Source organism: Heptranchias perlo, chromosome 30 (genome assembly GCF_035084215.1).
Source record: "Heptranchias perlo isolate sHepPer1 chromosome 30, sHepPer1.hap1, whole genome shotgun sequence".
Lineage (NCBI taxonomy): Eukaryota > Metazoa > Chordata > Chondrichthyes > Hexanchiformes > Hexanchidae > Heptranchias > Heptranchias perlo.
Window position 1 is genome coordinate 27,116,537 of NC_090354.1, and position 13,012 is coordinate 27,129,548.

At 41.5% G+C, this 13,012-nt stretch overlaps 1 protein-coding gene across 2 annotated transcripts in view; it reads left to right on the plus strand.

Annotated features, from left to right (window-relative positions):
- gosr2 (golgi SNAP receptor complex member 2) overlaps window positions 1-13,012 on the plus strand; it is a 53,742-nt gene that overhangs the window by 11,819 nt on the left and 28,911 nt on the right. For both annotated transcript variants that reach the window (XM_067969105.1, XM_067969104.1), the window contains exons 2-3: window positions 9,480-9,544; window positions 12,113-12,221. In XM_067969105.1, coding sequence (XP_067825206.1) covers window positions 9,480-9,544; window positions 12,113-12,221 — 174 coding nt within the window. The remainder of the gene's footprint in view (window positions 1-9,479; window positions 9,545-12,112; window positions 12,222-13,012) is intronic.

A 13,012-nucleotide genomic window follows, 5' to 3' on the forward strand; every position in this document is an offset into this window, starting at 1 on the left:
CAATCTTTCCTCTGAATGTCCCACCTTTAAAACTGTCCGTTGGCTTTGACGCAGTTAATGAATTTGGCAGCCTTGCATTTCCTCCACTATCTCTTGTGTTCAACTCCGCCAGCTGTTTCCATGTAGGAAAACCTAGAAATTCCAAATCGTAATGTCCGTTAACAGGAAGGATGAGTGTCAACGTTCAGGGAAGAGGGGTGGTTGGGTGAAGAACTGTTGGAAGAAGGTTCACTGACCTGTCAATCCCTGGCTTAAATTTTTTTCCTTCTTTTACCATTTTTTTCCCCTTCCCTGAAGGCCTTGACTCCTTGCCGGGACATGGTTCCATGGGTGCCCTCTGGTATCTCCTCTTCACAAATTAGCCTGGATAGCGACAGTTGTACAGTTATTTGACAATGGGTAACATCACTATTGAGCGTGATCTAGTCTTCATACTCATGCACTTCCAGCAGGGATCACTGGATAGTGATCAGGAGCAGGCGCTGTGTCTGATTTTTTTCTTTTTCTGTCTCTTCTCCCCAGCCCAGGCCAGTAACACTGAGGTAAGTTGCAGCACCCTTACTGGTGTCACAGGTAACATCACAGACCAGAGATCAAACATGGAACTTTCTTGGTCAGTTTGGCTCAGCTGCTCATTAGATTAACCAGTGAGCTATTGGAGAAGCTCCATTTAATACATTTAAAAATGTCACCCTGTCTCATTTCTTCAACCAGTTTATTGACACAAACCAATATTTAGCTTTGAGTCAAATATATTATGCGTAACATTAAAGGGCAGTCATTCCATCTATATGGTTGCACATAACTATGATTACATTTTTAAAAAAATGACCCTGTATGCTTTTGGTCTACGACTATTTTTGTTTTTAAATTGCGTGGTGATCTCACGGTGAGAACTGCCTGGGATGAGAAAATACTGAGTCTGACAGTGTGAGGAAGCTGAATTTCTCTGAGGACCTGGTTACTAAAGATCTGGTCATCCTCGCACTGTGTTAATTTAACTCCATTGCATTTAAATGGTCCTACTTAGGATCCTTGATGTCATCAGGAGATATACAAAAATACTTAGCAAATCAACTAAAATTAACTCAATAGAAAGGATGTAAAGTTGACTGTGGTTTGTATGAATTTTGTTTGGTTTAATAATGGGAGACTCACTTCATAAATTGTATTCCAGTAATTGGCATAAAGTCTGAAATTTACAAGAGCATTGCAATGTACAAAATTCCTTACCAAATAACGTTAAACTCTAATTAACCTCATTCTGTGTTTACTTAACAACAGTTTGATTTTGCAGCATGAAAGGGATACAGCTTCACTCCAGCAGTGAATCATAGACGCATTGACGCTTCTATTCTTCTAAAATAGTGTGCCATCTGACCTAACGTGAGATCGGTATTCTTTAACTCTTCACACCTGAATGATGCTCCACAAAGAAAAGGTTAAGAAAAGGCAGCAAGCTGATTTTGCAGCAGCTGCATCACAGAGTAGCTGGACCTGGATTTCTATCTGATCATTTCCAGTGGTAGCAGAGGGAATGCCATGTGGCATAGGCAGAGCCAAGGAAGGCGTGGGAAAGAACATTTTAAATAAAGGTCAACAGAAAGTGTTTGTGTACCTGCCGACTGTAATGCCCTTTGCAGTTCGAAAAACTCCCCCGCACTCACCGTCTAGGTTAACAAGAAGGATGTTCACTAGGGATCCCAACTGGTGCCCGTGCTGAACAGTGCTTTCAGGAGAAGAGGGAGGAAAATTATATTTTAACCCAATGTTCAATGTATAAAGCTGGACAATTAAGCCACTTGTTCTCTCAGACCTGACTGGAAGTCTGAGGCTCTGCTTATATCCCCGTGTTATCTCCTCGCAAGCAATGTCACTTTGCACTTCCTTGCGTAAACTTATTTCAACAAAATTAAGCGTGCTTTTTTTTTTAAGAAACTAGAATTTAAAAATGGTACACAGAATAATCGAGATGAATAGGTGACGCTGTGCTCACTGTAAGGTATGCTTCATTGCTGGTGAGATCTGCTTTAGTCATGAGACACTACTGTCACATCATTTCCCTATTTTCCCTATATTCTGTAGTGGAAATGTTAACTTTTAGCTGTAGTATTAGCAGCTCACAAGTCACCGAGATCTCTGTTACATTCCCAGTGCTGTCACTCTGCCTCTACCATTTTCAGCTGCATAATGGTAACAAATGTTATTTCAAAAACAAATTTTCCAGGAACAAAAACTTGGCAGCGAAGTAAGAAATTCAATCTTGCAGTTTTGACATTCAAAAACCCTTAAGTTTTGTTCCCGCAGTTTATAACCAGAACTACTTGATTGAATTGCATTAAGTTGTAACTCATTGTCAGCTGTCTGTTGCCCTACATGTAGTCCTCTGTGCTGATGTTGATCAGATCTAATTCCTCGCTTGTCCCTGAGGCTGTACGTCCCCTTGTAGTTTAGTTATTCGAAGCAGGCATTTTTATTACCAGCCTGAGGCTGCAGCATCTCTGTTTACAGAGATTGAATTGAGCTTTTTAATTGCTTTCATTCCTTCCAAATTGTAAATTGAGCCGGTAAATTTATCAATAATCTATTGCGTTGACTGTTGAGGATGGAAGGAATCCTGGAAAGCACATCTGCCCATAGGACAGGTGCTCGAAAAACAGTCACTTATCGCAGATGCAACCTGAGGAGATGTGTACAGGAGAGCTGCAGCAGCTGAGAACCGTTCTTGTGTCACAGTAAAGCTGACCTCTGTCACTGGGACGTTTAGACCACCTACTCTGAATGCAATTACTGCTATGCAAATTTGGTACAGGTGAGGTGGGGGGAGGGAAGGTGACCCTAAGTGAAATGCCGTAAGACTCGCTCACATTCTGGAGATAATATAAACGTTTCCTTTTGCGATAGATACGCACCTGATGATTCACCTTTTTGAGGTGTAAGGAGCACTGTCAGTACATTGGAGAGTTTTCAGGCAGGTTTACTTATTGAAATTACAGCTGTTTTTTTAAATAAATGTCAAAATTTGCTGTGAAGTTTATGCTCCGGCTGTTACTTGGTCCAATGGTGGGAATTTTATACCACCTTTAAATTACAGATGTGCTTCAATAAGAGATGGTTCTGTAACATCATAGGTAAAACTCTTTACTCAGGGTGGTGAGAATGTAGAACTCGCTACCACATGGAGTAGTTGAGGTGGTTAGTGTAGTTGCATTTAAGGGGAAGCTTGATAAGTACATGAGAGAGAAAGGAATAGAAGGAAATGTTGATAGAGTGAGATGAAGTAAGGTAGGAGGAGGCTCTTGCAGTGCACAAACACTGGCATAGACCTGTTGGGCCAAATGGCCTCTTTCTGTGCTGTAAAATGTTATGTAATTCTATGCAAAATGGCCCTGTGGAACCTGCACTGTTTACACTGTAAGGCAAATTCCACAGCACTTGAGCAGCAGGCAAATAACTGAATACGTGTGCGATAGTTTGAATGTTGTGATTCACAACTTCAGTCTTCCCTGTCGGACCTCTCCTAGTACCTGCGGAAGGTTAGTCCTGGCCAGCAATTGAGGAGCTGCATCAGAGTTTAACCTTACCAATGCCGCTGGACATGGCATTTGTATTTTGCTGTGGAGTCACCAGGGAAAACTGCCTCTGCAGGTGGGTCATAGAGACTCTGTGGGGGCAGATTAGCTCCATCTCCAGTGCTGCTGCCAAAGTTCAGGCTTCTGTCTATGGCAGAGCTGCAAGATAAAGGGTATTAGCTTTGTGGTTTGGGTTTAAAAAGAATTAATATATTTCTTATACTGTAATGAACTTGAATTAACAGATTGCTGTGTACAAATGAGACACTTTAGAAGATGACTTTACGAATCTTTATTTTCAATGGAATGGACTACAAAAGATACCTGGTGAAATCCAGCAAGATTTTATCATCTAAGTTGTTGCAAGTAGTGAGTTCTAAGTAGCCATAATGTTTATGTGGATTATCTGATCTGAGTGATTCAAGCAGTGTTAGAAACTCTAAACATGAGAGAGAGAGGGCAGCAGGTGTAAATACTTGGGGTGGAAGGTTTTAGTGTGTGTGTGTGTGTGTGTTATACACTTTTTTTAAACAAGCATCGAGGTCTCTGCATATAGCAGGAGTTAGACGCTGCTTCCTCTGCTCTCCAGTAAATACACTCAAACTGCAACCTAAGAAGAGACTACCCAGTGTCACCATTGCTGCACTTGCATTTCTCCTGTGGCCATCCTTCATGGCATTTAACAGTCTCACTGAGGCCAAGTGTTTTCCGTCTTTGGACATATGTCCACTAGGAACTGGTTAAGACCACCAACATTCATTCTACTCTAGACTCGCCAGAGAGACAGACAGTATTCCTACGCAGCCGGACAGATGAAACCGCAATGTTGAGCCTACTGCACTCCCAACTTTCTCATTGTTGTGTAATATGTCCCCAAGGTATTTGCATAGGTAACTATTCAAGGAGCTCAACGTTTATATAGTTTCTGCTAGGTCCTTTATCTGCTTACTTTATTATGGGTTCCTCATTGCTGGCACCTGCCTTCAGACTCCTTGAACGAGGACACTAAATCTTGGGGCTTGAGACCCAATGGGCAGCAACATTGTGCTGCTGATTTTCTGGTGTCAGGAATCCAAGGCCTTAAGAGTGTCCAGAATTGTATGAAGCAAAGAAACTGGGACAATAATGAAGTGGAGATGGCAGTGTAGATATGGGCCAGATGTTAAATTTGGGCTTATTCTATAAAGCTTAAAAAAAGGTTCCATATTTCAAATCCACAGTGCTCTTGGACACCAGGAAGTGTGTGACTGATCACATCTAATTGTGTGTTTCTTGGGGTGCCTTTAGACTGCAGCCAATGGTCTGATACTTCATGGAGTCCACTGTCAATGTTGAGGACTCCCAGAACTGCTCCCACCTGACTATATCACCATGCTCCCACTTCTGATGGGTCTATCCTGCTGTTGGGGCAGGACATGCCTAGGGATGGTGATGGTAATGGAGGAGCCAGGGATGTTGGCTGATAGATATGACGGTGAGTATGACTCCATCAGGCTGTTGCTTAACTAATCTGTGGGACAGATCTCCAAACTTGGGCACCAGGTCCCAGATGTTAGTGTGGAGGACTTTGCATGGTTGACGTGCTGAGATTGTCTTATTCTTATTCTGATACTATGCCTGAGTTATTGCCGCTACGTCCGTCTGACTTTCTTTACATTGAACTTTGTAGCGAATCGTTAACACATTGCTGGGCCATTTCACAGGGCATTCCATCAATAACAGTGTTTGACTAAGTCACGTGTAGGTCAGACCAGGTAGCACTTCAGTGGTGTTATAAATTATGGCTACAAACATATGGGTAGAAATTCATATATTAATGGAGGCATTATCCCATTTAAACAAAAGGGTTAAGGCTTCTATTAAGCCAAGCATCAGTATGACTTAGTTGGAGCACTCTGGCCTCTGGGTCAGAAGGTTGTGGGTTCAAGCCTCAGTCCAGGATTTGAGCACATAATCTAGGCTGACCCCTCACCAGTAGTGCAATGTGTGGCATTACACACAGAAATTACAATACAAAAACAGATTGTTTAGCCCAATGAGCAGTAGTCTGAATCCCGTGTGTCTGCCCAGATATCAAAACCCTTTATCTCCCTTTCGTTTAACCACCCATCTAACCTATTATTAAATAAAAAGGGAAAACTAACCACATCTTGCCACGTATAGCCAGAGGGATAGAGCACAAATCACAGGAGCTATTAATAAGTCTGTACAAAACACTAGTATAGCCACACCCAGAGTACTGTACAGTTTTGGCCACCCTATCGCAGCAAGGATATCCAGGTGTTGGAGGCAGTACACAAAAGAACACTCAAAAGTCTACCTAACTTAAGGCATCTGAACTATGAGGGTAAGTCTTGAGATTGTTTAGATTGAATAGAGAAAGCTCAGGAGAGATGTTATTCAAGATTCTTGAGGGAATAAATAAATCAAACCTTAATATACTTGAGATTGGCACAGATTCTAGAACAAGGAGACACGGCCTCAAAATTAAGAGAGAATGTCTTATACTTAAATGAAGGAGGGTGCACAGACAGCTTAGATTTAATTACATAGACGGTGATAAACATGTGGAACAGACTGCCCACAGAGGCGATGGAGGCAGGTGGTGTTTAAAGGAGAATTGGATAAATGTTTCAGGGAGTGGATGATTGAGGTGTTAGTTTTAGAATTGGTCAGATGGACTACAGTCTTTTTTGGTCCCAATGTTCCTAATGTTGTATGCACATGTTGAGCAGTAACTTGTACTTTGTATTGTGTAAAATAATTATTTCATGGATTTATTTCCCTACAGTTATTATAAGTTGTGTTGTTTTAAATGTATTGATGTTGCAATTTTGATGTAATTTGAGTAACGATACCAGTATGCCATGGTAAACAATAATACACTTTAATGTGCAGTCCTCATCTTTTCTGATTTTCTTAGTTCACCTCCAACTGCTCCCAGCACTGCCACCATCAGTGACAGGCCTGGAACACCCAGAACTTCACTCTAATATTATACAGCTCAAAGTGCATTTTAGAGAAGTGATCCAAGTTTGAAAGAGCAGAACCTATAATTGTACTGCTGGATGTCTTTCACAGTTCAAGTAAACATAGTTTGAAAAATTTTTTATTACAATTTACTGAAACCCTGACTAACATTGTTATTCTGTCATTGAGTTGCAATCTTTTAAAAAATATTCTCCTTTTGCAAGCTGTGAAGCACATGAATATCACGTATTTGAACTCCTGTTGATTTAAGCCATTTGATTTTTGGTTTCAGCTTGATTCACAGCAAATCTTTTATTTCAGTGACTTTGCCATTAGAATCATAGAATCTTGCAGCACTGAAGGAGGCCATTTGGCCCGTCGTGACTGTGCCAGTTCTTTGAAAGAGCTGTGCAATTTAGTCCCATTCAAATGGGAAAAGATAAAAATTCAGATTAACGTTTTGGAGTATAAAACTAACTGGGTAGCTCTTTCAAAGAGCTGGTACAGATACGATGGGCCGTATGGCCGCCTTCTGTGCTGTATGATTCTATGAAAATTAACCCAACCTGTATGGCCTATAGGTGCCTTATTTCACAAGAGGGTGTACCTCATGATCAGGGTTTGAAATGTGTCCATCCTATTGCTTGCAAATAACCTGTGGATGATGTAAAAATACACCTGCCATGGAGGTCGCTTGCTTAGGTATAATTAAAAGTCTGCGGTTGACTGGTAATCTCTCCGCCTTAGTGAATCAGGGAGGTCGGTACAGCAACTCTTATAGAATAATGTCTTGCAAAAAGCTGTGACGTACCATGACCCAACAAAGAAAATATATTTGAGGATTGACTACAAGGGCTCGATCAAGTTAACTTTTAGCCAGTTGTTTTTCAGTGGCCTGGCAAGGTTTATTTAAAATCTCTTCCTCTCGCCCTGCCTTTCCTTTTTAGGAATTTCAGTCTCTGATTATAACACCCTTTAACAATCTGCTCTCTTTGAACTTGTTCTTCATTATTAAGACTGCATCGGTGCTTCTGTGTTCTCCTACCCCAAGCTTCACTTTCCCCCCCCCCACCAACCCCAAAAAAGAATTCTCTGACAAGACCAGGCTTGGTGAGCTGGATCCCTTGAGATCCAAATTGATCTGATTGACCCCATTTCACGAACCGTTTGGATGTGATATGAGTTGTGGCTAGCAGTAAAATATGTCTGCTCAGTGGGAATGGACTTACTGCATCATGAATGGCTGTGGCAGGTAAAGTATTCCCATGCAAATATGCTCAAAGCTTTCAAAAACTATTGTGTGGCACACTCAAAAGGAGGTAAGGTCCCACTGAAAGTGAAGGGGAACATGAAGGTTGTCTTACTGCATCTTTTTAAAGAGAAAAGCTACCTTTTCTACTGAGACCGTATCAAGGGTCAAAGGTCTATTCTTCCATTCGAAAGGAATGGGAGATTTAATTTTCTGCATTGTTCACTTTCCCTGAGTTATTATATTAACACTATGATTTTCTGTAGGTTAAATGACTCCCTTGTCCATTATTGGCGGCACCCTTTCAAAAATCAAACACTTTGAAAGAATTTTAATCGACATGCTTTTCACTCAATTCTGAGCTCATTTTAAAAATGTTCCTGTGTTTTTTTAAAAAAAAACATTTTGTTGGAACGGCGAATGGCAGTGATACTCCCATCATTTGACTGGGAGCAAATTACTGAGTCCGACACAAGGAATTAAACTAAACAGCAGTCCCACTTCCTCGGCCCTCTGTCATCAGCAAATTACAAATACTAATTTTAATGTGCGGTTCCCCTCGCCCCCTTTCTGAATACTGTGAATTATGCTGGCTAATCTTCATGGCACAATTGATAACCGAGATAGTGGGTCACTAGACAGTCTTCATTTGTCAATCTAGATGGTAAGTGTCAATATTCCGCTCTGGAAGCATCACAGCTGAGCTTGATCTGGCGCACATCGTATTTTCTCCTTGTCCCCTCTGCTTGGGGACACTGACACCTGTAAAGTTCTGGCTGAGATCAGGTTAATTGGAATTGATCAGAAATTGAACAGGGGACCTTCTTGGTCAGTATGGCCCAACACCTCATTACATGGCCCATTTATCTAGGAATAGGCCATTCAGCCCCTTGAGCCTGTTCCGCCATTCAGTTAGATCATAGCTGATCTGTATCTTAACTACATTTACCCACCTTGGCTCCGTAACCCTTAATACCCTTGCCTAACAAAAATCTATCAATCTCAGTTTTGAAATTTTCAATTGATCCCCAGCCTCAGCAGCTTTTTGGGGGAGAGTGTTCCAGATTTCCACTACCCTTTGAGAAGAAGTGCTTCCTGACATCACCCCTGAATGGCCTAGTTCTAATTTTAAGCTTATTCCCCCTTGTGTGCCATTCATATACAAGAATGTAGAGTTGGTGTGTATGCTTCACTCGAAATAAACATTTTAATTTTCATAACTATAATTCTACTCATTTGAGTAGGTGGGTTCATTTGCTAATTTGGCTGTTTCACTTGAAAGTTGCTGACTGTATCTTTCTTTTCTTGAGACTGCTGGCAGTGCCTACTCGTGAAATAGTTTTTTTGTCTAACCCTGTTAACCAATCTGTTTTCAGTGACCTAGGACTTGCAGCTACTGATTTATGGGTATGTTCCATGCGGGAAGATCCAGAGATTGGTCACTGTACCTCAGACCGTACATTTACATCATTCCAATGTACATTTCCGGTCTCCCACTATCTCGGCCATCAGTTGTGCTGTGAAAACCCAGCCACTCCTCGTGCTTTTGTCGTGTTTTTCCAAGGGCTGATAGGGAGTCCTTGAACAGTATATAGGGGGGAAAAAAAAATCTACTTTCCTCTGACGGGCCCTGCCCGAGTTTGTAGATAGATGCTAACCCACCCATTTCCTCTGCCTCTCCTAAACAGGCAGATCCATGAGGTGCAGACCCACATGGGACGGCTGGAGAAGGCGGACGCACAGTCTGTTCACTGTAAGTATTCGTAATTAAGAGATGTAAACAGAGCCAGCCTGGTGCCAAGACAGGGGAGGAGGTGGCATAGGCACAGAGCTCTGCCAAAAGAAATAATGACATTATTTTCAGCCCTGCTGGGATGGCTTTCTACATCACATATTACAAGGTGACAGATCAGGGTATAAGCAAGGTCTTGTTCAGGACTTTCCTGCTTTTTCTTAAAGTAATTCCACATAAAGGTTTAACATGGACCCATAGTTTATTCATTATAATCTTGATTTGGTCCCTTAAAATGCATGACTTTTGTCGTAATAAATGCTGGATTAATTTGTACTAAACTTGCTGGGATTAAACCAACATCATTAACCACTTGGTATGAAAGTCTTTATACATCAATGCTGAGCACATTGGCAATTGATGCCCCTCATGCACTACCTGCTGCCAGCCCGGGTAGTTGTGGGGCTGTGCGGGGGAAGAGGAAATTATCCTCCTAAACTTTACAATACATCGTTTTTGAAATATGGATGTGTTGATGAGTCTGTTACCTCATTTATAAACAGCTGAGCTTTGTGCTTGTTTCCTTGTTACAACTCCTAGGTATTGATTGTTCTCTGTATAGTAAAACTATTTCTTATCGAGCTGGTCTATATAAGTAACAAACCAAAACTAGCTTTGTTTTAAAACAAAAACAATCCATGAATTCTTGCAGTATGTTCTGTATTGGATGGGTGGCCAGCAGTAATGGTATTGGCTTATTTTCTTGCTGGAGGCTACTTTCCGATGTTCAGTGCGCCGACAGGTACTTGGCTTTGGCTTGGCTCATGGGTCTTGTGTTGCTCACACTGGACCACAGTTTTTGTTTTAAACTTTTATTTGCACAAAACAAATGGCTTCTTATGACTGAAAGCAGGACTGCGCTGATGTTGGTCCAAGGTGTCCATGCTCTGTGGGTCCCCTGAAGTCACTGGAACTTGTTTACCTCCGTTCCTAATTCACTAAATGGATTTAAAAGAGGACCTAATGTGTGTTTTTATTGAGTGGTGGAATTTATGTCCAATTCAAGGTGAGGATGTTGCTGGGCACTGGTATACTTTCCTAGAGCAGCAAGTCCTCTCGAGTCTGATACACAGGGTAGGTTAGGTGTAGGTTAGGTGTAGGTTAAGATCAATGTACCTTGCCTAATATTCCATCCTAACCCCAAATGCAGAACAGCACCTCCTTCTGTACCAATGTGATATTTCCATTTTCCATACTGAGCGAGGCTGGCATTTCCATTGAATTATGGACAATTGTCCGTAACAGACTTGAGGCCACGAGGAACTGTTCAGAATGTCCACACTCATTTCAAGAAAGGTCCCCAGCCTCTGGAGGTGAAAGGATAATTGCAACACCCGGCACATCACCGGAATAAAGATTGTAATTTATGACCCGTTCCACAAGTGGTAAAGGCCTCATAACCTGGGCAATGAAGTTAAAGCTTTTTAATGGATTGACTGATGTTTTATGATAATGGTGTTTGTGTACAATCCCAAATCACACACTGTCCTGATGAAGTTTGTGCACCATCCTTTTGCCACTACATGATGTTTCCAGTATATACCTTGTAGTATGTGGTGCTAAAACATCAGGACAGCTGCTTGTAAAATTATGTAGAAAATAAATTTCAAATAACACGTATTTTAATGCTGTCATATGAGTCACTAGACAATGTATTAGAAAAAACATTTTAGATTTGCTGCATATTTGCCAAATGGCATTTGCTGTTGGCAGACCTATGTTATATGTATGTCATTTCACCCCCAGGAAGTCTAGTAAATGGGAACCATTTGCTTACCTTTAGAGGATTATGATTTTTTTTCTTAAAAAGCAGCATTTTATGACTTTGTTCAGAATGGCTGTCCCCCATGGCTTTGTGGCTGCAAACTTTCTGTTTCTGTTTGGTTTATTTTATTTCGCTCTGTTGCCTCCTGAAGGCATTGATTCCTGCTCGGGTACGGTTCCCCTGGCAGCAGTCAGCCCTCGGTATTTTCCCCATGTGACCACTGCCAGACCGTGGTGGGCCACATGTGGAGCCAGATCTTGTCCTTGTCCAGTATCCACACATGTACCTCTCAGCAGGAGTCACTGAGGTGTGAGCAGGAGCCCTGGCCGAATTACTTTTTTCCTCTCGTTCACCCAGGGCACTAAGGCCAATTTGTAGCATCCCTTACTGACACCCCAGGTTAAATCGGTTTAACTCAGCAGACTGGAATTAAGCCATGTGGACTGTGCGTCTTAGTTGTAGGTTACCAGCTGAACCATCAGGGAGCATCCTGACATTCTGTTAATTGTAGTTTGCATAATTCAGGATTTAAAATTCACAGAATGCCTCTCTTACCATGAGTGTTTTCATCTTTTAAAGGGCCATTACAGAGTCTTGTATCTAAGAATTCCTCACTGTTCCATGACAGTAGACCCTGTGGGTATAGGAATGCACATTGTTAGCGTACAGATGTATTGACGCGTTGGATGTCTACAGCATTACTTAAGGAACTTTTGTAGTTCTCTCTCAGTTTTAATGATCTGACAATCCTGTTGCTACTGCAGTGGTAGAAAATGAAATCCAAGCCAGAATAGATCAGATTTTCAGCAACTTGGAACGACTTGAAATACTGACCAGCAAAGAGCCTCCAAACAGACGACAGAACGCTAAACTGTAAGTGTGATTGCCATTTTAATGTACATCATTACACTCCTTTGCAGACTTGACTGTTACACAAAAAAACTAGGTTTAAACAAACTAGGTGAAGCTGAGAGAGTTTCGTGCAGTTTTTGTTTGTTCCGAAACTTCTGAGACGGGCATTGTAACAGAATAGTTATAGTATACTTCAAATATATTTTTAATATGTGAATCTTAATATGAAACACATTGGGGGAAAGAGCCCAGAACAGATGTCTCTCTAAAGCAAAAAAAGTCATTTTAATCTTGTATTTATGATTGCTGCCCTGAGTTAAAGGGCTCCAAATCCCATGGTGCAGTTGATATTCCATTAAATTACTCCCTTTCATATCATTTTTAACCATTTAGTTATGGTCAGTGAACTTTGTGTCTATGCATGCTAACTGCCTTTGGCAGTTACGTCCTAGCTTTCATGCTATGAGTTCTGATTAAAATCTAGAATTCCTGTACTTCACTTATACTCATATTGGGAATCAGGTGGCTCTGAACTCAACCATAATCTACTCCCCAATCCTCAAGCATAACTTTTCTAAACTGATCAATAACCAGAACAAATGAAACCAGCACACCGTTGGGCTTCAGTATACTGGAAAGTTGAATCAGCTCCCTGATTGCATGGTTTAGAATTTTGCATTCTCAGATTGTGCAGCACATTCTGGGCCGATTGCAATCGTGTGCCTAACACTTCATCTCCCCTCCCCACCACCCCCCCCCCTCCACTAACTTCTACTGGGGCAGTATAACTCTGCCTGAAATAGGAAATCTAC